Raw genomic sequence first — 20,931 nt, 5'->3', positions numbered from 1 at the left:
ACCCCGAGCTGACAAGGTACAAATCTGTCGTTCTGCCCCTGAACAGGTAGTTAACCCACTGTTCCCAGGCCGTCATTGAAAATAATTTGTTCTTAACTGACTTGCCTGGTTAAATAAACTAAATTAACATATTAACTCAAACACACACCCATATTAACTCACAAACAAACCCACATATTACAATTTTAATTCAAACATACCCCCATATTAACTCACATACATACCCACATAATAACTCAAACATACCCCCATATTAACATACTAAGCTGCTAGGAAGAAGTACCATACAATACCTTCAGAAAGTATTCATAACCCTTGACTTTTTTGTGTTACAGCCTGAATTCAAAATTAATTAAATATTTTTTTTCTCACTTATCTACACACAATACCACATAATGACAAAGTGAAAACATAATTTTAGAAATATTTGCAAATGTATTGGAAATGAAATACAGAAATATCTTACCCCTGAGTCAATATCACACCCCTGAGTCAATACTTTGTAGAAGCACCTTTGTTAGTCTTTCTGGGTAAGTCTCTAAGAGCTTTCCACACCTGGATTGTCGAACATTTCAATTGAATCCATTTTAAATTCAGGCTGTAACACAACGAAATGTGGAAAAAGTCAAGGGGTGTGAATACTTTCTGAAGGCATTCTTAACATCTTCGCTGTCTACATTTGATCAAAAGTTGCCTTTTACTTTTATTGCAGTGTTATTTCAGTATAGCTTATTGTATAATACCAATACCTTTAATTTTACTGAATTAGAATTAGATTTACAGTATACAGTTGTAATACGTTAAAGATGCTTTTTACAACCCACCACCACTCCTCTACAATGGAAGTTGGCTAGGGTCAACAGCAGCACTCTGGTTGAGTTCTACCACTGTGTTAGTGTGTTAGCAGGAGTCTATAAACTTCACTTTTAGAAGTTGGAAATTGAGTTAATCTTGCTCAACTGTAACTCTCTGCTGTCATATTGATTTATTTGTTTTTGCACCTCTAAAGGAAACATCGAGAAGAATACCCGATTACAGTATGTCTGCAATCAATCTGATGTGAGTGAAACAGTTTGTAGGAAAATAGTATATTTTTTAATCTTACCATTTCTTGGCAGTGAAATGCTTGATCCATAACCTCATTGCACTTTTATTACCTATACATCTCTTAATTTGTCAATAACCTTCCCTTACCCCTGCAATTATTGTTTAGATTGCACAGTTACATCAATTGTTTATATGGAAGAGCATAGTATAATTAAGCAATTAGGCCCGAGAGGGTGTCTTATATTGGCCCTTATAACCTGGATGGTTTGAGCCCTGAATGCTGATTGGTTAATAGCGGTGGTATATCAGACCATATAACACAGGTATGACAAAACATTTATTTTAACTGCTGTAATTACATTGGTAACCAGTTTATAATAGCAATAAGGCACCTTGGGGGCTTGTGATATATAAGGACACAGGCCTTAGCCGTGGTATATTGGCCATATATCACACCCCCTTTGGCCTTATTGCATAAAAATATACCACGGCTAAGGGCTGTTCTTAGGCACGACATAAGGCGGATTGCCTGGATACAGCCCTTTGCCGTGGTATATTGCCCAAACTACCTGGTACATAATTTGCAACATAACAATACTGACACTGCAATTACATCATTGGCATAATGTTGCTATATATACTGTAAATTGTGACCAATGTTTTGAATAGTTAAATGAAGGTCAAATTAAAAATAGACATGATCTTGCAAGGGTCAAGAACTTCAGTAAACTCTCTCCAGTGTCTCATTGTAGAAGTGCTGAGAAAGGAACTCGCTCTACGTGGGTCTCCATGTCTTCTGGTGTCTATTGTATAGCTTCACTAAATGACAAGAAGTGGAACTCCAGCCCTGTTGTTGTGTGAGTCCCTGGGCTCCGGGGCAGCATTAGCTGCTGTCTGGTCTGTGAGAACTGGGTGAGGGGGAGTCACAGAGTGACTTAATGTCTGTCCACTTCTATTCCCCTCTTAATTTCACACACTGTTGAGTCGGCCCAGTGACTGACTGCTTATGAAGGGCTTGGTTTTTCACCAACACTGCAGGCGCTGGTGCTAGGGTGTTATAAGTCCTCCTAGCTGCTTCATTTCACTGTATATGATCTCTACCCTGCCACTTAAATAATAATCTGATCTGTGACCCGTTTTCAGTCATCCGTGTATGATCTCTACCCTGCCACTTAATTAATCATCTGATCTGTGACCCGTTCTCAGTCATCCTTAATTAATCATCTGATCTGTGACCCGTTTTCAGTCATCCGTGTATGATCTCTACCCTGACACTTAATTAATCATCTGATCTGTGACCCGTTCTCAGTCATCCTTAATTAATAATCTGATCTGTGACCCGTTTTCAGTCATCCTTAATTAATCATCTGATCTGTGACCCGTTTTCAGTCATCCTTATTTAATAATGTGATGTGTGACCGATTCTCAGTCATCTTTATTTAATAATCTGATGTGTGACCGATTCTCAGTCATCCTTATTTAATAATCTGATGTGTGACCCGTTCGCAGCCATTCTTATTTAATAATCTGATGTGTGACCCGTTTTCAGTCATTCTTATTTAATAATCTGATGTGTGACCCGTTCGCAGCCATTCTTATTTAATAATCTGATGTGTGACCCGTTTTCAGTCATCCTTATTTAATAATCTGATGTGTGACCTGTTCTCAGTCATCCTTATTTAATATTGTGATGTGTGACCGATTCTCAGTCATCTTTATTTAATAATCTGATGTGTGACCTGTTCTCAGTCATCCTTATTTAATATTGTGATGTGTGACCGATTCTCAGTCATCCTTATTTAATAATCTGATGTGTGACCCATTCGCAGCCATTCTTATTTAATAATCTAATGTGTGACCGATTCTCAGTCATCCTTATTTAATAATCTAATGTGTGACCGATTCTCAGTCATCCTTATTTAATAATCTAATGTGTGACCGATTCTCAGTCATTCTTATTTAATAATCTAATGTGTGACCAGTTCTCAGTCATTCTTATTTAATAATCTGATGTGTGAGTCATTCTAAATCATCCATTTATCTTTCCTTGTTCATGTGACCATGTGTGCGTGTCCACCTGCCGCTGTGTGTGTGTCACTGCAATGTCTGCGAAAGAGCATATTTCCTGATTTCCCTGGAAGTGTGTGTGTGTGTGTATGTTCATGTGAGAGAGAAAGAAAGATACAGATAGTATCCAGCAACTCTCTAAAAGGCTCTTAGCACCTCATCGTCCCACGTGTGCTCAGCCTTCCAATCAATAGTCCTCCACTATTCCATTATGTATTTAGTCTCACACACTTTTCAGGTTTCAGACAGAAAACTTGGTCACCTCGCTCAAAAAAAATAATAGAGTTTTGCCCTGATTTCCCACCAAAGTGGGAGATTTGATAACCCTATGAGAATGTTACTAACAGACTCCGTGATTATCCTGAGTGCAGGACTGTTCCAGCAGTCGACCGCTCTACATCGCTGTCTTGCCAAAGTCTAAATTGTTTGGCTCGACAACATCAACAAAGGACTTTAAGTCCTCCTAGCTGCATCATTTCACTGTGTATGATCTCTACCCCGCCACTTAATTAATCATCTGATGTGTGACCCGTTCTCAGTCATCCGTATATGATCTCTACCCTGCCATTTATTTAATAATCTGATGTGTGACTGATTCTCAGTCATCCTTATTTAATAATCTGATGTGTGACCCGTTCTCAGTCATCCTTATTGAATAATGTGATGTGTGACCGATTCTCAGTCATCCTTATTTAATAATCTAATGTGTGACCCGTTTTCAGTCATCCTTATTTAATAATCTGATGTGTGACCCGTTCTCAGTCATCCTTATTGAATAATGTGATGTGTGACCGATTCTCAGTCATCCTTATTTAATAATCTAATGTGTGACCCGTTTTCAGTCATCCTTATTTAATAATCTGATGTGTGACCCGTTCTGTCATCCTTATTTAATAATCTGATGTGTGACTGATTCTCAGTCATCCTTATTTAATAATCTGATGTGTGACCCGTTCTGTCATCCTTATTTAATAATCTGATGTGTGACCCGTTCTCAGTCATCCTTATTTAATAATCTGATGTGTGACCCGTTCTCAGTCATCCTTATTTAATAATCTGATGTGTGACCCGTTCTGTCATCCTTATTTAATATTGTGATGTGTGACCGATTCTCAGTCATCCTTATTTAATAATCTGATGTGTGACCCGTTCTCAGTCATTCTTATTTAATAATCTGATGTGTGAGTCATTCTAAATCATCCATTTATCTTTCCTTGTTCATGTGACCATGTGTGCGTGTCCACCTGCCGCTGTGTGTGTGTCACTGCAATGTCTGCGAAAGAGCATATTTCCCGATTTCCCTGGAAGTGTGTGTGTGTGTGTGTGTGTTCATGTGAGAGAGAAAGAAAGATACAGATAGTATCCAGCAACTCTCTAAAAGGCTCTTAGCACCTCATCGTCCCACGTGTGCTCAGCCTTCCAATCAATAGTCCTCCACTATTCCATTATGTATTTAGTCTCACACACTTTTCTGATTTCCCACCAAAGTGGGAGATTTGATAACCCTATGAGAACGTTACTAACGGACTCCGTGATTATCCTGAGTGCATGACTGTTCCAGCAGTCGACCGCTCTACATCGCTGCCTTGCCAAAGTCGAAATTGTTTGGCATGACAACATCAACAAAGGACTTTGCAAACGCAGAGGGAGAATGGCACTCGAGCTACTTTACATTATCATGCGATGATTGGCATTTCCTTCTCAGATCCGGCAGGGTGTTGTTTGTTTGTATTACCTGTTTGGAAAATCCACCCAGAACCATACAGGTAAGAGGACCATACGGTAATGCATTAGGAACATTCACTCCATTGCAGATAGCATAGTAAATCAAATTGTCTGTGCATGGAACAGCACAGTGGATTGAAACACCACTTATTCTAGGTCACAGGAATAAATAAGGTAAATCACAGTGTTGTAATAAGGTTTCTGTCACTATTTCCTTGGAAGAGAGGCCCTTATCAGGATCGAAAACACCGTAGCCATTTTGTTTGCAGGGTATAAATAACATTACGCTGGTCATGTAACCAGATAAGCTGTTTTATAAAAATATGAACTGACTTCACAGGTTCTGACAAGTGGCTGGTATTCCATCAAAATAATTTGTTTTAGATAGAGACAGAAGGAAATGTATATTTTTTGCACTCTGAGGTATGAGGAGGAAGTAGTGTTGGGAGCTTTCCCTGATGATACTGAGAAAATGTCAAGGTCATGATTATGTTGAATGATGAAATTAACGTGTTCTCCCATCAGAAGGATCTCCAGTTTATTCAGTTGAAGATTTTTGGTGTAAATGTGACTTCACGGTGTGAAAATAACCATATATTTAACCAAAGCGTAAGTGGGAGTATATTGGAATGCAAAGGTGTGTGTGCACGTGTGTATGTTTCTTTCTGTCCCCTCAGGCAGCATGACCCCTGTATTTGTGTTCTCCTTCTCCCAGTGATAAACCACAGTGTTACAGGCCCAGCCTCCTGTGAGGGGAGAAGCTCCTTGCAATCGGCTTCTTTAACAGGAGGGAAAGCAGTGTCTGCCCCCGTGATTTGTTATTCAGTGAACCGCGTCGCCAGAGAAATGGATTTACTTCGTGTGCCCTTCGCAGAGGAATTAAGGTCCGCCCCAACCTCGGAGATGCCATTTGCGACGCGGGGCGCGATTGTTAATACTCCACTGAGAGAAAAGCGGGCGGATAAAAATTCATACCTATTTGGAATTCCAGTGGTACTGTGATGGGAGTGGAGATGAAAGGCAAGGGTCTCTGGATTAAGAAAGCAGAGGGAGTTAGGGAGAGCTCTGTTAAAGTCTTCGCTTTTCTCCTTTCAAAGATTCACATTTTTACCATTCCGAAGTTTAGCAGTGCTTCTACTTCTGCTGTGTGGTAGAACTGAATGTAACCCGACCAGAGTCAGACTGTAAAGTAGGGGTCTCCCCCCCAACTAGAGCAGGTATCTCCAACTCTGGTCTTGGACAGCTACTGGAGACCATCAATAGTTGATGATTTGAAACAGGTGTGTTAGTTCTGGCATAGCCTCTTGTGACATATGAATTGAATAGCTGCTGTGTGTGCACACAAGATTTGGCTGTTGAGGCTAAGATTAGTGCGGGGATGGAATAAAAATCCTGCCCAGTCTCTCTCCAGGACAAGAGTTGGAGATCCATGCTGTAGAGTGTCTATATGAGCTGTGACTCAATGTAAATATTGAACCATTATAAAAGGGGAGGTGTTGTTGCAGTAACCATAGAAACAGAATTACTAGAATGGACATTCCCATTCAAGTCAATGTTCCGTGATAGGTGGGAGGCGTATTTAGGGAAGACAAGCAGGATGTTCAACATTCCAATAATTATATTTTTGTGGTGGTAACCTTTGACCTTTTGAATGAGTGAGGCCTCAAGAATATGATCATAGATACATCCAATAATCATTGAAGCATGGGAGGAGGCAATATGTGTTATGACATGTACTGGAACAAAACAAAATGGTTCCCTCAACATAAGCGTGTTCACTGTATGTTTTTCAAATGCATTAAATTTGATGTAATAATTTCACAGTTCTGCTCCGAGAGGATTCAAATTGAAAGGTTAATGTTATGCTTGGAAACCCTCACTATCTGTATAGCCTCAAAACCCATCCTTCTCTCACAAACCATGTTGTACATCTCAGTGAAATGTATTTTCAGACATGCAACAACAAGCAAGGGAAATGAAGAGCGTTTAATTTGTCCATTGTAGGTCTATGAAACCATGTACATTTTCAGGATCATGGACATTTGAAAAAGGTGTAGCTTTGTGTATCAAATGTAGTGTACCATTTCTAGCTTTTGTGATGCCGCCATGTTGTATCTATAAGTCTCAAGCTTTAACAGTTGACTTTCAAGCATAGAAGGTGGCTACATTTGGAATATTGAGTGGGATAGTAGTTATTTGGGTAAGAGTTGAAGTTTGTAATGATCCGCGTTAAAAACAAGGCAGGATTATGAATAATTAGACTTCCGCGCAGGGCGGCAAATTGATGAGGGTGGCATTTTCCGATCTAAACTGACCAAGATGCAACTCCAACAGCACATAGCACCTCACATTATTCTGCCTAAAAATAATGATAACTTCTCTCACCCATTGGCATATGGGCTATTTAGGTGAGCGCTGATGCCTCCCCATTATAAGCAGTTCTGCAGGAGCGCTAAATATTTAGCTTATCCATGTCCAGTTGCCACGCGCCTCCACCAATGATCCGTCAAAGTCATCTAACATAAATAATGAATCCTATAGGCCTACAATAGAAAGAGTAGTAGCCTACAGTATGTATTTTTTCTGTAGCCATTCAGACTGGAGACCAAATTTATGATAATGTAATGAGACAGACAGTTTTTACATCACGCACTTGTCTCTGATCAAATAGCCTAAATCAGGGTTCCCCAACTGGCGGCCCGCCAAATTATTTGCAATTATTGTTTCGGCCCCCATACCATCCATTTAATTTATGATCTCTGGCCTAGATGGTGTCCTATCAAATAAAAATGCACTTCGATGGAAATATGACTTAGCATGTTAACAAACACCATATCATAAAAACAGGACAGGTCAAAATGACATGGACAATATGGAGTGAAATTAGATTACCCACGACTGGTTTCCGGGAGTTTCACTCTGTGCTAAATTGTCATGATAATCAGTGATCTCCAGTTTGTATTCATACATTTTGGATGAGCAGATCATACCGAAGACGATAATACTTCTACATTTCCTGCTGTATAAACACATTGATTCTCATTGCGAATAGGGTCAAGATAACTCCTGATAAATGTGGGTAGCTGATATTCAGGTCTTAAATAGCCAAATTGATTAGTCTTAAGCCTTTGTCAGGAATCACGACTAATAAAGCCAATGCAAAACCATGTTTTACAAACTGTACCACCTTGATGGGCATTCATAAAATTGCTTTGTTTGCTGACATTATACACTATATCTGTTTTGCAGTGATTTTTTTGTCTTGCCTAGGGTGGCAGAGCATCCAAGACTGGGCTTAGTTCAAAGTATTTATTTTCTTTGGTTTTAGACATATCCATCTAAACTTTGTGGTTGAGTCGTGCCACAGGAGACTACAGAGAAAAGGGAAAATACAACAAAACATTTCCATTGTGAAATCACGATAGGGCTCCAAATACATCACCTTGTTCAAAGTTGACAAAACTGTCGGTAAGGGCACAAAAGTTCAAACTTCTTTTCCAGTTTAGTGTGTGTGCGTGTGTGTGTGTGTGTGTGTGTGTGTGTGTGTGTGTGTGTGTGTGTGTGTGTGTGTGTGTGTATTTTCCCCATCTAATGGTGCTCACCACAAGCCATTATTCTTCTTCCAGTGGAAGAGTCTCTTCATCGCAGTTTACTCTGAACACCACAATTCAAAGAAGGCCTCATCCTGGCTTACAAAAACTCACAACAGCCTGGTTCAAATAGGACATTCTTAACGTTTGTCTATATGACTTTGGAGGTTTACAGTTCTATGTAATTCAACTGTAATAGGGTGAATTGGGGGAGTTGAATTGTTTTCTCATCATGTTGAGACAGAAAAAGCCTGGGGAGGAAGACATATGCGCCTGTAGCTTCCTAAACTCCATAAGCCCTAAATTGACCCACTATGGAATTTTTTTTTTCTACAAGAGCTTTATGTCATTATCACCCTGTGTTGTCCACCTTTATAATGTTCGATTTTAGCTTTGTACCAAACTTCAACAAATATCCTTTTGAATGGTAGCTCAAGGCTTCAGCCTCAGAATTCTGATGGAATGCTTTGCAATGTTTGGAACAGACATATCAGTAGGATAAGTATGTCTACTACAACCACATCTAAATATTTGTCTGTCAAAATATTGCCAAAATAAGACTTTCCCCTTCTATGACAAGGAAAACTGAAGGAATAGTGACTTGTAAATTAACACCACCCAGTGGTAGTAGGAAGTAGTGAACAAACGCAAGATCAAACAATGCCACTGTCCAAGCTTCTTTCAAGATACCGCATCTCATTACAGTGATGAAGTTGAGTGAGTCTGCTCAGCCTAACCCCTATCTCTCTCACTATTCAGCCTACAATCATGGAGAAGGACTTCAGATATGATCACAGCTTACAGTACATTTCTGTGATAGGTGGACTGGCAGCTATATTTAGTGTGCCCATAGGAGTAAAGCAGGAAATAAATGCAGGAAGTTTAGCATTCAGATTGCCGTGGTTGAGGGGCTTTGGCCCTTCTAGTTATTCTATTTCTATGGTGTTACATGATTTAACAGGATCCTGAAATATTACCTGACAGAAGATGTTCTCTGGCCAGATTTGATAGAATACATCTTAAGAGGCACTTCCAGCCCAGGTGTCTGTGCCCTACAAACGTTCCAGGGCATACTGCCAACCGTGACTTTCTTTGATACTTCATTTATCACTGTTAAGTCAATATGTAATTTCACAAATTATTATTGTAATACACTGTACATCCCACAAATGGCTACCCTCCATCTTATGCCTGTTGAATTAAAAGCACATTCCTAACCATTCATTTATATTCTCTAATACCCTCTCCTTCTTAGAGGTGTACATACTACAGTACACTAAATAGTGCCACCCATAGTGAAACCATTGATTATGTGGATTGATTGGTTGTCCTGCTCTCAGACACTGAGTGGTGATGAAAGAAGTTCTCCCTGCTGAAGATAATGTGGATGGATTGGGACCAGAGTGATGCAGTGGTACTTATACTGGATGCTACAGCAGAGTCTGAGAGCTGGAACACAACACCGTCGGGAGACAGATAACTAACTCCCCACAGTCAATTTAACATGTGACCAGAGTGGAGGTGGTCAGCTGGTAAAGACCAGAGTGGAGGTGGTCAGGCTGGTAAAGCCCAGGGACATGTGGTCAGGCTGGTAAAGACCAGAGTGGATGTGGTCAGGCTGGTCAAGACCAGAGTGGAGGTGGTCAGGCTGGTAAAGACCAGAGTGGAGGTGGTCAGGCTGGTAAAGACCAGAGTGGAGGTGGTCAGGCTGGTAAAGACCAGAGTGGAGGTGGTCAGGCTGGTAAAGACCAGAGTGGAGGTGGTCAGGCTGCTAAAGACCAGAGTGGAGGTGGTCAGGCTGGTAAAGACCAGAGTGGAGGTGGTCAGGCTGGTAAAGACCAGAGTGGAGGTGGTCAGGCTGCTAAAGACCAGAGTGGAGGTGGTCAGGCTGCTAAAGACCAGAGTGGAGGTGGTCAGGCTGGTAAAGACCAGAGTGGAGATGGTCAGGCTGGTAAAGACCAGAGTGGAGGTGGTCAGGCTGGTAAAGACCAGAGTGGACGTGGTCAGGCTGGTAAAGACCAGAGTGGAACAGTCCAGGTACTATAGAGTTTATCTCAAATGGCAGCCTATATTCCCTTAGCAGTGCACTATTTTTGACCAGGGCCCATAGAGATCTTTGCACTATAAAAGGAATAGGGTGCCATCCTAAGTAATTAACCTGGGCCTCAGACTCCCCATCAATTACAGCTGATATCTGTTCATTGGGAGCCACTGAAGCTGAGCACTCTCTACTTGACTATTATTTTAGCAGGTGACTCACCCCACATGAAAACATATTACAATTTACTATAGTCTAGTACATTACTGTAGTATACTGTAAGTGATGAGATATCCGTTCCTACAGGTCATGGAAAAATTGCTCTTTTAGTATTTCTCCAGTAGGTTTACTGAAGGAGAAAACCTCCACTTCTATGTCAAAGATAATAAAATAAAAACACTATAGTAAATACTACAGTTCTCTCTGCAAATACACTACAGTAAATGCTACAGTATACTACAATCCTAAAAATAATACATTAATTATTATAATATATACTACAGTTTTATTTTACTACTGTATTTATACTATAGTTAACTGTAAATACTACAGTATTCACTGTAGTGTTTTTGCTGACTTTAGTCTGCAAAAACATTACAGTGTATATTCTACAGTAAAGTCTGCAAAAACCCTACAGTGAATACTATAGTATTTATACCGTAGTATACTATAGTATTTGTTCATGTGGGACAAGTGGATAGTGATGGCTGGATAGGGAAGTGCGTGGGTACATGCTGTGTTTACGGTTGAATAATGTACGAGAGCTTTGTTTGTTTGAGTATTCACAATGCTATCATTTAGTTTTGTTTATCTCTCTCTCTCTCTCTCTCTCTCTCTCTCTGTGCAAATCTGTTGACTGTTTTCCCCTATTTAGAGCTATTCAGCTGATTTTGTCTCTGCTTACTCAATTTGAGTAGAAAAAACATGAACTCAAAAGCTGTTTACCAAGTACTACATGCAAAGGAGGATATACATGTTCAAAACAGAACAGGGCTTGCTTGCCTCCGAAAACGCTGTTTTGGGAAGTGGATCTTTTCTTCTTAAGGTTTGGTTTGTTGGTTTGTTTCCCCACTTTCAGACAGCCTCACTCCGAGTACCGATTCTCTATTTTAAAGAACCACAGATGGAATCAACTTGACCTAGCATCAGGGCCTTCACCAGAATTTCATAACATTCTGGGCTCAGTCCTGAATACCAGGAGCTGAGGGTTTGGCGTGTCTGAGAAAACAATTCTACTTCATTTTATATGACTGGAGATATTACAATAATATTTTGTTTATGCCACACAAAATGACAAGCTACTCTGACATTGACATACTGAGATCAATAAAATGAACGACCCATGTCTTAAATGCAACCAATAGCATAGGCCAATGAAAGTGTGGATACACAGATCTTAGGCCTACAGTATGAGGGAATTATAGTCCACCAGCTTTTCAGTGGCACTCACTTATCCAAACTGTTTTTCCACGCAATTATATTTTGAAATATTGCATAATACCTTTTAGCTTCTCCTTCTGTTCATTGACAGCCACAACTCAACAATCAGCTGTTTGATATTTGCCGTGCAGGCTTCCCAACTGTAGGCCTATACGCTCCTAATGTGACAAAACACAATCTACAGCAATTTTTTTAATAAGCTATTGATCCTCTGTGGCTAAAATATGCTCTCCGGTGTGGTATTTTCAAATATGTATTTATGTATTTAATATTTATTTCTATAGATACATTAGTAATTATATAACTTGGCAAATCAATTTATCTGCAGCATTTCCAGCACCACTTCCTGAGGTGTTATGTTTTCTTCCATACACTGTGCTCTCCCCAAGGCCAAATAATCAACACTTCTTATTATTAATTCAAATGGATTTTAGTCAGTAACCCCATATGAGGTTATTGTGTAGGTAGGCCTACTGTTACAATAATATTCTAAATAATACAATTACAAGATAATCAATTCAGTAATTCAATGAATCCAATAGGCTAGTGGTTTCAGCTATATTATTATTAAAACAATGTAGGCCTTATGACCTTTTTAACCAATAATAAAATATGTAAAATTACTTGAATATTCTATGGGAAGGGTGTAAAATGTAAATTTGCATCAGAAATGTATTGGAAAGTTCAGAAAAACATCAGGGAAGGCTATAGGCCTAACATGTTTGCGGATAGAGAAGATCTGCATTGCTTTCAATTGCTAGACTAATGATCGTGACCACTCGCCTTAACATTTCCTAGCCTAATTGTAACCAAATATCCAAACAGAGATTCATTCAAAACAAAAATCTGACATTGATTGATTTATCAAGACGAGTTCCAATGCTTGTTCATTGCAGCACAATGACACTGGCTCAATCAAACAGAGCTGGAATTATCAGATGACTACAAATGGCAAATGCTTTACACTTATTCTAACCAGTGGTGAAGTGCTGTTTGTTTACCATAGCACCATTTTTGGAATTATTATTACGTCATCATTTCTGAATGAAAGTTGGTACCAACATGTAGTCTAGTGTATAAAATCATTTTAGAATATACGTACAATGTATCATCCAAAAAGCACGGTTGCCTATGCCTACACATAAGTGGCTCAATGAAAATGTTATATTTTTTTTAATCCTAAAACACCAAATTAGGCCTGCCTTATTGCAAATTAGGCCATCACTGTCAATTGTGAATGATAATTATTCACATTTTACAGCTGAAACGTCCATGCTGCATGCATGCCAACCGTTTGATCCCAATCAGTTTCATGGGAATATGCATTTCAATCTTCTTGAATCATGTAGGCTAAGTAGTCTAACTACTTGTTTAATCTAATGTTAGAGCAGATGGAGTTCAACACAGCCACTTAATCACAGCATATTTGAGACATATGACACCTGCTGTTGAGTTCTGGCCACATGAGGGGCAAATTGTCATAATAAATTACGTACTGTTTTTGGTATAAGAGTAGCCTAACATTATCCATGCTATTATATTCAATTTGTTATGTAGATTACTAATGAATTATGAAGTGATCTTGCAAGACATAGCACCATTCCCAGAACGTGTAAGTGGCAGTACACTGCTTTGATGACTTTGGGAGTTTCAGGTAACCACAGCTCTATGAACTAAGCAGTGCTTTCAGAGGACACTTTTTTTGCACCGTTGCAGCAACGCAAAAGATTCAGGGCTGACACAAAATCATTTGGGGCTGAAGCCCCGAAAACCAGATCCTGTTGACATTTCTGCCGAGCATAGCAAGCTTAACATTTTGAATGTATGTATCTATTGTTACTCAAGTCCCATCTTTTTAAGTGCAGAGAGAAAATTAAACTCTGTCATAACAAAAGCTTGTGTATTTCCTCCAGAGATGCATTTGACATTTTACAGTCTAGACGTCTCCTTTCTCTGTCAATTAGCTTACTTTGTTGGTGCTGAAAGCATACCCTTTTAGCCTTGGAGCTGACATTCGGGCACCAGGTGATATGATAAACACAAACCATTTATGGAAAGCTAGCTTGCATTAGCAGTAAAGGCCCAGTGCAGTCAAAAACATGAATTTCATGTGTTTTATATATATTTTCAGACTATGAAGTTGGAATAATACTGTGAAATTGTGAAAATTATATTAATGGCATTTTAGTGTAAGAGCTGTTTGAAAAGCCCGCCTGAAATTTCAGCCTGTTTTGGTGGTATGGACTTTTGGCCTGCCTGGTGACATTCTTGCTTGAGAAATGTATCTTTGCTAAGAAGCTATTTTTGTTTCTTTCTGACCATTTTAACTGAAAACAATCACAGTAAGGTGCTTAATTGTTACCCAGAAATGATTGATATTGAGATAAAAACGACTGCATCGGACCTTTAAATTCAGCTAGAGCTGACATAAGGCCAAGTGAGATACTCTAAATTTGATTTGAATGAGTGCTAACAGTTAGCATTACAATCAGATTAGCTTAGATGTTGGCCTCGGGCGCTAGTTATGTCAGACGCTTGGGCATAATATTTAAATGAGTGCTAACATTTAGCGTAGATCACACTATCCTGCTAATAATCAGCAGTAAAGCATTCACATCATTAGCTTGGCTCTTCCCAGGCACATCTTCCAGGGACTCCGCGCCACAGCGGGAGGAATGATTGGGGTAAACAAAGCATAATCTGGGAGACTTCTCTGACTGCGATCTGACCTGAATTCAGGCTCCCTCACTGGCGTGTAGGCTTCCACCACAATGCCCCCACCACAATGACGAATGGTGTAGTAGGCCCTGTGCTGTATGGCGACGCCTGAGTATGCATGTGTTGTGTGATTAATGTTGAATAGAATGCTAGTTTCCATGTGTTAAGGTTAAGGTCTGTTAGCTTTTCTCACTGTTTAACACAGTGTAACAAGTGGAGGAGGTTGAGTTTGATACACATTGGCTGGATCTCACTAATCTACATTAATGTCCTCTCACCTTTTCCTTCCCTTCATCTGCAATGATCTGGACACAAAGGATAGATGAAAGCAACAGTTTTGCCATTCCTGTTCATTACAGATCAGGGCAGATGAAGCGAAGTAGACAATGAGAGGAGGCCACATCAGAGTGTTGAGATGCAGCTATTGTTTTTTTTATGTGGAGGAGGTGCAGGTGGAGTGTTTTTTATTGTCCATGGCTAGAGGTCAAGTCTGTTGTCCATGGCTAGAGGTCAAGTCTGTTGTCCATGGCTAGAGGTCAAGTCTGTTGTCCATGGCTAGAGGTCAAGTCTGTTGTCCATGGCTAGAGGTCAAGTCTGTTGTCCATGGCTAGAGGTCAAGTCTGTTGTCCATGGTTAGAGGTCAAGTCTGTTGTCCATGGCTAGAGGTCAAGTCTGTTGTCCATGGCTAGAGGTCAAGTCTGTTGTCCATGGCTAGAGGTCAAGTCTGTTGTCCATGGCTAGAGGTCAAGTCTGTTGTCCATGGCTAGAGGTCAAGTCTGTTGTCCATGGGTAGAGGTCAAGTCTGTTGTCCATGGCTAGAGGTCAAGTCTGTTGTCCATGGCTAGAGGTCAAGTCTGTTGTCCATGGGTAGAGGTCAAGTCTGTTGCCATGAGTAGAGGTCAAGGCTGTTGTCCATGGCTAGAGGTCAAATCTGTTGTCCATGGCTAGAGGTCAAGTCTGTTGTCCATGGCTAAATCAAATCAAATATTATTGGTCACATACACGTGATTAGCAGATGTTATTGTGGGTGTAGCGAAATGCTTGTGTATCTAGCTCCAACAGTGCAGTAAAATCTAACAAGTAAAATCTAACAAATTACACAACATATACCCAATACACACAAATCTAAGTAGGAATGAATTAAAACTATAAACTGTACATCTGGATGAGCGATGTCAGAGCGGAATGGACTAAGATACAGCAGAATAGCATAGAAAACAGTATATAAATATGAGATGAGTAATGCAAGATATGTAAACATTATTAAAGTGACTAAAGTTCCATTCCTTAAAGTGGGCAGTGATTTCTAGTCTATGGCTATAGGCAGCAGCCTCTAATGTGCTAGTGATGGCTATTTAACAGTCTGATGGCCTTCAGATAGAAGCTGTTTTTCAGTCTCTCCCTCCCAGCTTTGATGCACCTGTACTGTTGTCAAGTCTGTTGTCCATGGGTAGAAAGCAAGTATGTTGTTGTGTAAGATATGATACCTTAGCTACCCTGAGTCATTCACCCACAGGTTCACGGTGCTTTCAGACAGCTAAATCAGGTATGCGTCTGAACACAGGAGTAACATAGTAGCTTTTACTGCCAGTTTTTGCTACTACTTTTTGACGGAAAGGACCACATAATTTCAAACACTGAATACAGGTACCACTTTACAGTTCAACAGGATGTGGGATATTCCCTCCTGAAGTATGGCCTCCACAACAACAACCACACCCAGGCACAGGGGAAGTGCACTTTTACCTGAAACTTTCGATCCAATTACCTCAGACCCTCAATACTAGACGGTTTTATTTTTTTCTTTGATGAAAAACCAATCTGAATGCTGAATTCTTTATTGTGTGAAACCATGATTACAATAACGATCTCGGACCTCATAAACATACAAACAATAGCAACAATATCTCTTGCAGATATTCACAAAGTATTTCCTGCTATCTAGCTAAAGGTCAGAGTAATGCTGCTCCAGCCACAACCACCACCCCCTCCCTGTTATCCCTCCAACAGCCTCCTGCCCGCTGTCTACAGATCTCTATCTCCACAGCGTTAATTATTAACGCTGCTGAATCAAATAGTCTTATCAGGGAGATAACCCACTGGCCAGACTGCCTGCCCTCCTGCTCGGTTCACACACACACACACACACACACACACACACACACACACACACACACACACACACACACACACACACACACACACACACACACACACACACACACACACACACACACATCCAAACTAATTTATCTCTCAGAGTGCAATGGAGTGGGGAACAGAGGGCTTCTGGACAGCTTGTAAGGTAAAAATGATACCTCTCCCACCTGTGACACGTCACCTCACTAGCTTAACCCAAGTTTACTGTGGGACTTTACTGTCCTTTTCACACTAACCTTTTTACACAAGCCAAGACCCAGCAACTTGAGGCACACGTTTAAGATCAATGTTTACAGTGTGGGTCTGTAACACTTTACTTAACACATCCAGGCATAATGCATCATGCAGTTGTAACGCATTATAAGTCTTGACCCCTTTATAATGTTTCATAACCATCTCATTATGATTCGACTAAATAACAGTAAGTTTTAGATAGTTGAAAAGGTGCATTAAAAAACACAATCATAAACATATCATAAATCTCAATTTAAGACATTATAAAGGCTTCTACATGCTGTAATTTGAGCAGTAAGGCCATAGAAGGTGTGGTGTATGACTATTGCTATTATAAACTTCTTACCAAAGTAATTAGAACAGTAATTAAAAAGCCATTTTCTTCATACCCGTGGTATACGGTCTGATACATTTGAAGTCGGAAGTTTACATACACTTAGGTTGGAGTCATTAAAAGTCATTTTTCAACCACTCCACAAATTTCTTGTTAACAAACTATAGTTTTGGCAAGTCGGTTAGGACATCTACTTTGTGCATGACACAAGTAATTTTTCCAACAATTGTTTACAGACAGATTATTTCACTTATGACTCACTGTATAACAATTCCAGTGGGTCAGAAGTTTACATCCACTAAGTTGACTGTGTCTTTAAACAGCTTGGAAAATTTCAGAAAATGATGGCTTTAGAAGCTTCTGATAGGCTAATTGAAATCATTTGAGTCTATTGGAGGTGTACTTGCGGATGTTTTTCAAGGCCTACCTTCAAACTCAGTGCCTCTTTGCTTGACATCATGCGAAAAGTGCAAATCAATCCCAGAACAACAGCAAAGGACCTCGTGAAGATGCCGGAGGAAACAGGGACTAAAGTATCTATATCCACAGTAAAATGAGTCCTATATCGAAAGTGAGTCCTATAAAATGAGTCCATAACCTGAAAGGCCGCTCAGCAAGGAAGAAGCTACTGCTCCAAAACCGCCAACAAAAAGCCAGACTACGGTTTGCAACTGCACATTGGGACAAAGATCGTACTTTTTGGAGAAATGTCCTCTGGTCTGATGAAACAATAATAGAACTGTTTGGCCATAATGACCATCGTTATGTTTGGAGGAAAAAGGGGGAGGCTTGCAAGCCGAAGAACACCATCCCAACCGTGAAGCACGGGGGTGCTTTGCTGCAGGAGGGACTGGTGCACTTCACAAAATAGATGGCATCGTGAGGTAGGAAAATTCTGTGGATATATTGAAACAACATCTTAAGACATCAGTCAGGAAGTTAAAGCTTGGTCGCAAATGGGTCTTCCAAATGGACAATGACCCCAAGCATTCTTCCAAAGTTGTGGCAAAATGTCTTAAGGACAACAAAGTAAAGGTATTGGAGTGGCCATCACAAAGCCCTGACCTCAATCCTGTAGAGAATTTGTGGGCGTACCTAAAAAGTGTGTGCGAGCAAGGAGGCCTCCTAACCTGACTCAGTTACACCAGCTCTGTCAGGAGGAATGGGCCAAAATTCACCCAACTTATTGTGGGAAGCTTGTGGAAGGCTACCCGAAATGTTTGACCCAAGTTAAACAATTTAAAGGCAATGCTACCAAATACTAATTGAGTGTATGTAAACTTCTGACCCACTGGGAATGTGATGAAAGAAATAAAAGCTGAAATAAATAATTCTCTCTACTATTATTCTGACATTTCACATTCTTAAAATAAACTGGTGATCCTAACTGACCTAAGACATTGAATTTTTTCTAGGATTAAATGTCAGGAATTGTGAAAAACTGAGTGTAAATGTATTTGGCTATGGTGTATGTAAACTTCCGTCTTCAACTGTATATCACGGCTTTCAGCCAATCAACATTCAAGGCTCAAAACACCCGGTTTATAACAAGTTATAAAGCGCTATTCCTGGATTCTTTGATAAATCTATAATATAATAATATATGCCATTTAGCAGACGCTTTAATCCAAAGCAACCAAAGAATGCATACACTGTAAATATTACTGAAATGTCAGCTCAATTACACATCCTCCTTGCATCAATTTGATTGACAACCAGTTGAGCTGGTACTCTTAAGAAGTCTGCATATCTATACATTCATCTTCAATTGGTGCATGTATTTTATCACCTTCATCAAACACATCTAGTGTATCCTGTTGAGTTGTAACAGCCTGATAGAGTGGTATCATGCGCCCTCCACCACCTCACACCCCTTCACCACTTCACCCCCCTCCACCACCTCACCACCTCACCCCCTCCACCACCTCACCCCCCCTCCACCACCTCACCTCCCTCCACCACCTCAACCCCCTCCACCACCTCACCTCCCTCCACCCCCTCACACCCCTCCAACACCTCACCCTCACCCCCTCCATCACCTCACCCCCCTCCACCACCTCACCTCCCTCCATCACCTCACCCCCTCCACCACCTCACCTCCCTCCACCACCTCACACCCCTCCAACACCTCACCCCCTCCACCACCTCACCCCCTCCACCACCTCACCTCCCTCCACCACCTCACCTCCCTCCACCACCTCAACCCCCTCCACCACCTCACCTCCCTCCACCCCCTCACACCCCTCCACCACCTCACCCTCACCCCCTCCATCACCTCAGCCCCACCCCCCTCCAGCACCTCAGCCCACCTCCACCGCCTCACCCCCTCCACCACCTCACACCCATTCACCACTTCACCCCCTCCACCACTTCACCACCTCACCCCCTTCCACCCTCTCACCCCCTACACCACCTCACCTCCCTCCACCACCTCACACCCCTCCAACACCTCACCCCCTCCACCACCTCACCCTCACCCCCTCCATCACTTCACCCCCACCCCCCTCCAGCACCTCAGCCCACCTCCACCGCCTCACCCCCTCCACCACCTCACACCCATTCACCACTTCACCCCCTACACCACTTCACCACCTCACCCCCTTCCACCCTCTCACCCCCTACACCACCTCACCTCCCTCCACCACCTCACACCCCTCCAACACCTCACCCCCTCCACCACCTCACCCTCACCCCTCCATCACTTCACCCCCCCCCCCTCCAGCACCTCAGCCCCCTCCACCACCTCACCCCCTCCACCACCTCACACCCTTTCACCACTTCACCCCCTCCACCACCTCACCCCCTCCACCTCACACCCTTTCACCACCTCACCTCCCTCCACCACCTCACACCCCTTCAACACCTCACCCCCTCCATCTCACACCCCTTCACCACTTCACCCCCTCCACCACTTCACCACCTCACCCCTCTTCCACCACCTCACCCCCCTCCACCCCCTCCACCACCTCACCCTCACCTCCCTCCATCACCTCACCCCACCCCACTCCACCACCTCACCCCCTCCACCACCTCACAACCCTTCACCACTTCACCCCCTCCACCACCTCACCCCACTCCCCTCCACCACCTCACCCCCTCCACCACCTCACCCCCTCAACTACCTCACCCCTCCACCACCTCACCCCCTCCACCACCTCACACCCCTTCAACACCTCACCCCCTCCACCACCTCACACCCCTTAAACACCTCACCCCCTCCACCACCTCACCCCCTCCACCACCTCACACCCCTTCACCACTTCACCCCCTCCACCACCTCACCCCCACTCCCCTCCACCACCTCACCCCCTCCACCACCTCACCCCCTCAACTACCTCACCCCCTCCACCACCTCACCCCCTCCACCACCTCACACCCCTTCAACACCTCACCCCCTCCACCACCTCACACCCCTTAAACACCTCACCCCCTCCACCACCTCACCCCCTCCACCACCTCACCCCCTCCACCACCTCACCCCCTCCACCACCTCACACCCCTTCAACACCTCACCCCCTCCACCACCTCACACCCCTTAAACACCTCACCCCCTCCACCACCTCACCCCCCTCCACCAC

General features: G+C 42.1%; 1 protein-coding gene and 1 non-coding gene across 2 annotated transcripts; both read left to right on the top strand.

The window, feature by feature from the left end:
* The first annotated feature begins 10,780 nt into the window (after window positions 1-10,780).
* On the top strand, window positions 10,781-10,834 carry LOC115131227 (U7 small nuclear RNA). The gene has a single exon (XR_003863926.2). It is a non-coding gene; the product is annotated as a U7 small nuclear RNA (small nuclear RNA).
* A 7,028-nt stretch (window positions 10,835-17,862) lies between these two features.
* On the top strand, window positions 17,863-20,892 carry LOC135572078 (uncharacterized). The gene is made up of 2 exons (XM_065019084.1): window positions 17,863-17,886; window positions 19,162-20,892. The coding sequence occupies exons 1-2, from the start codon at window positions 17,863-17,865 to the stop codon at window positions 20,890-20,892; spliced, it is 1,755 nt and encodes a 584-aa protein (XP_064875156.1).
* Window positions 20,893-20,931: the final 39 nt, after the last annotated feature.

This window comes from Oncorhynchus nerka, linkage group LG6 (assembly GCF_034236695.1).
Source record: "Oncorhynchus nerka isolate Pitt River linkage group LG6, Oner_Uvic_2.0, whole genome shotgun sequence".
Classification (NCBI taxonomy): domain Eukaryota; kingdom Metazoa; phylum Chordata; class Actinopteri; order Salmoniformes; family Salmonidae; genus Oncorhynchus; species Oncorhynchus nerka.
The sequence above is the reverse complement of the archived record's forward strand: the minus strand, read 5'-3'. Positions and strand labels throughout refer to the sequence as shown.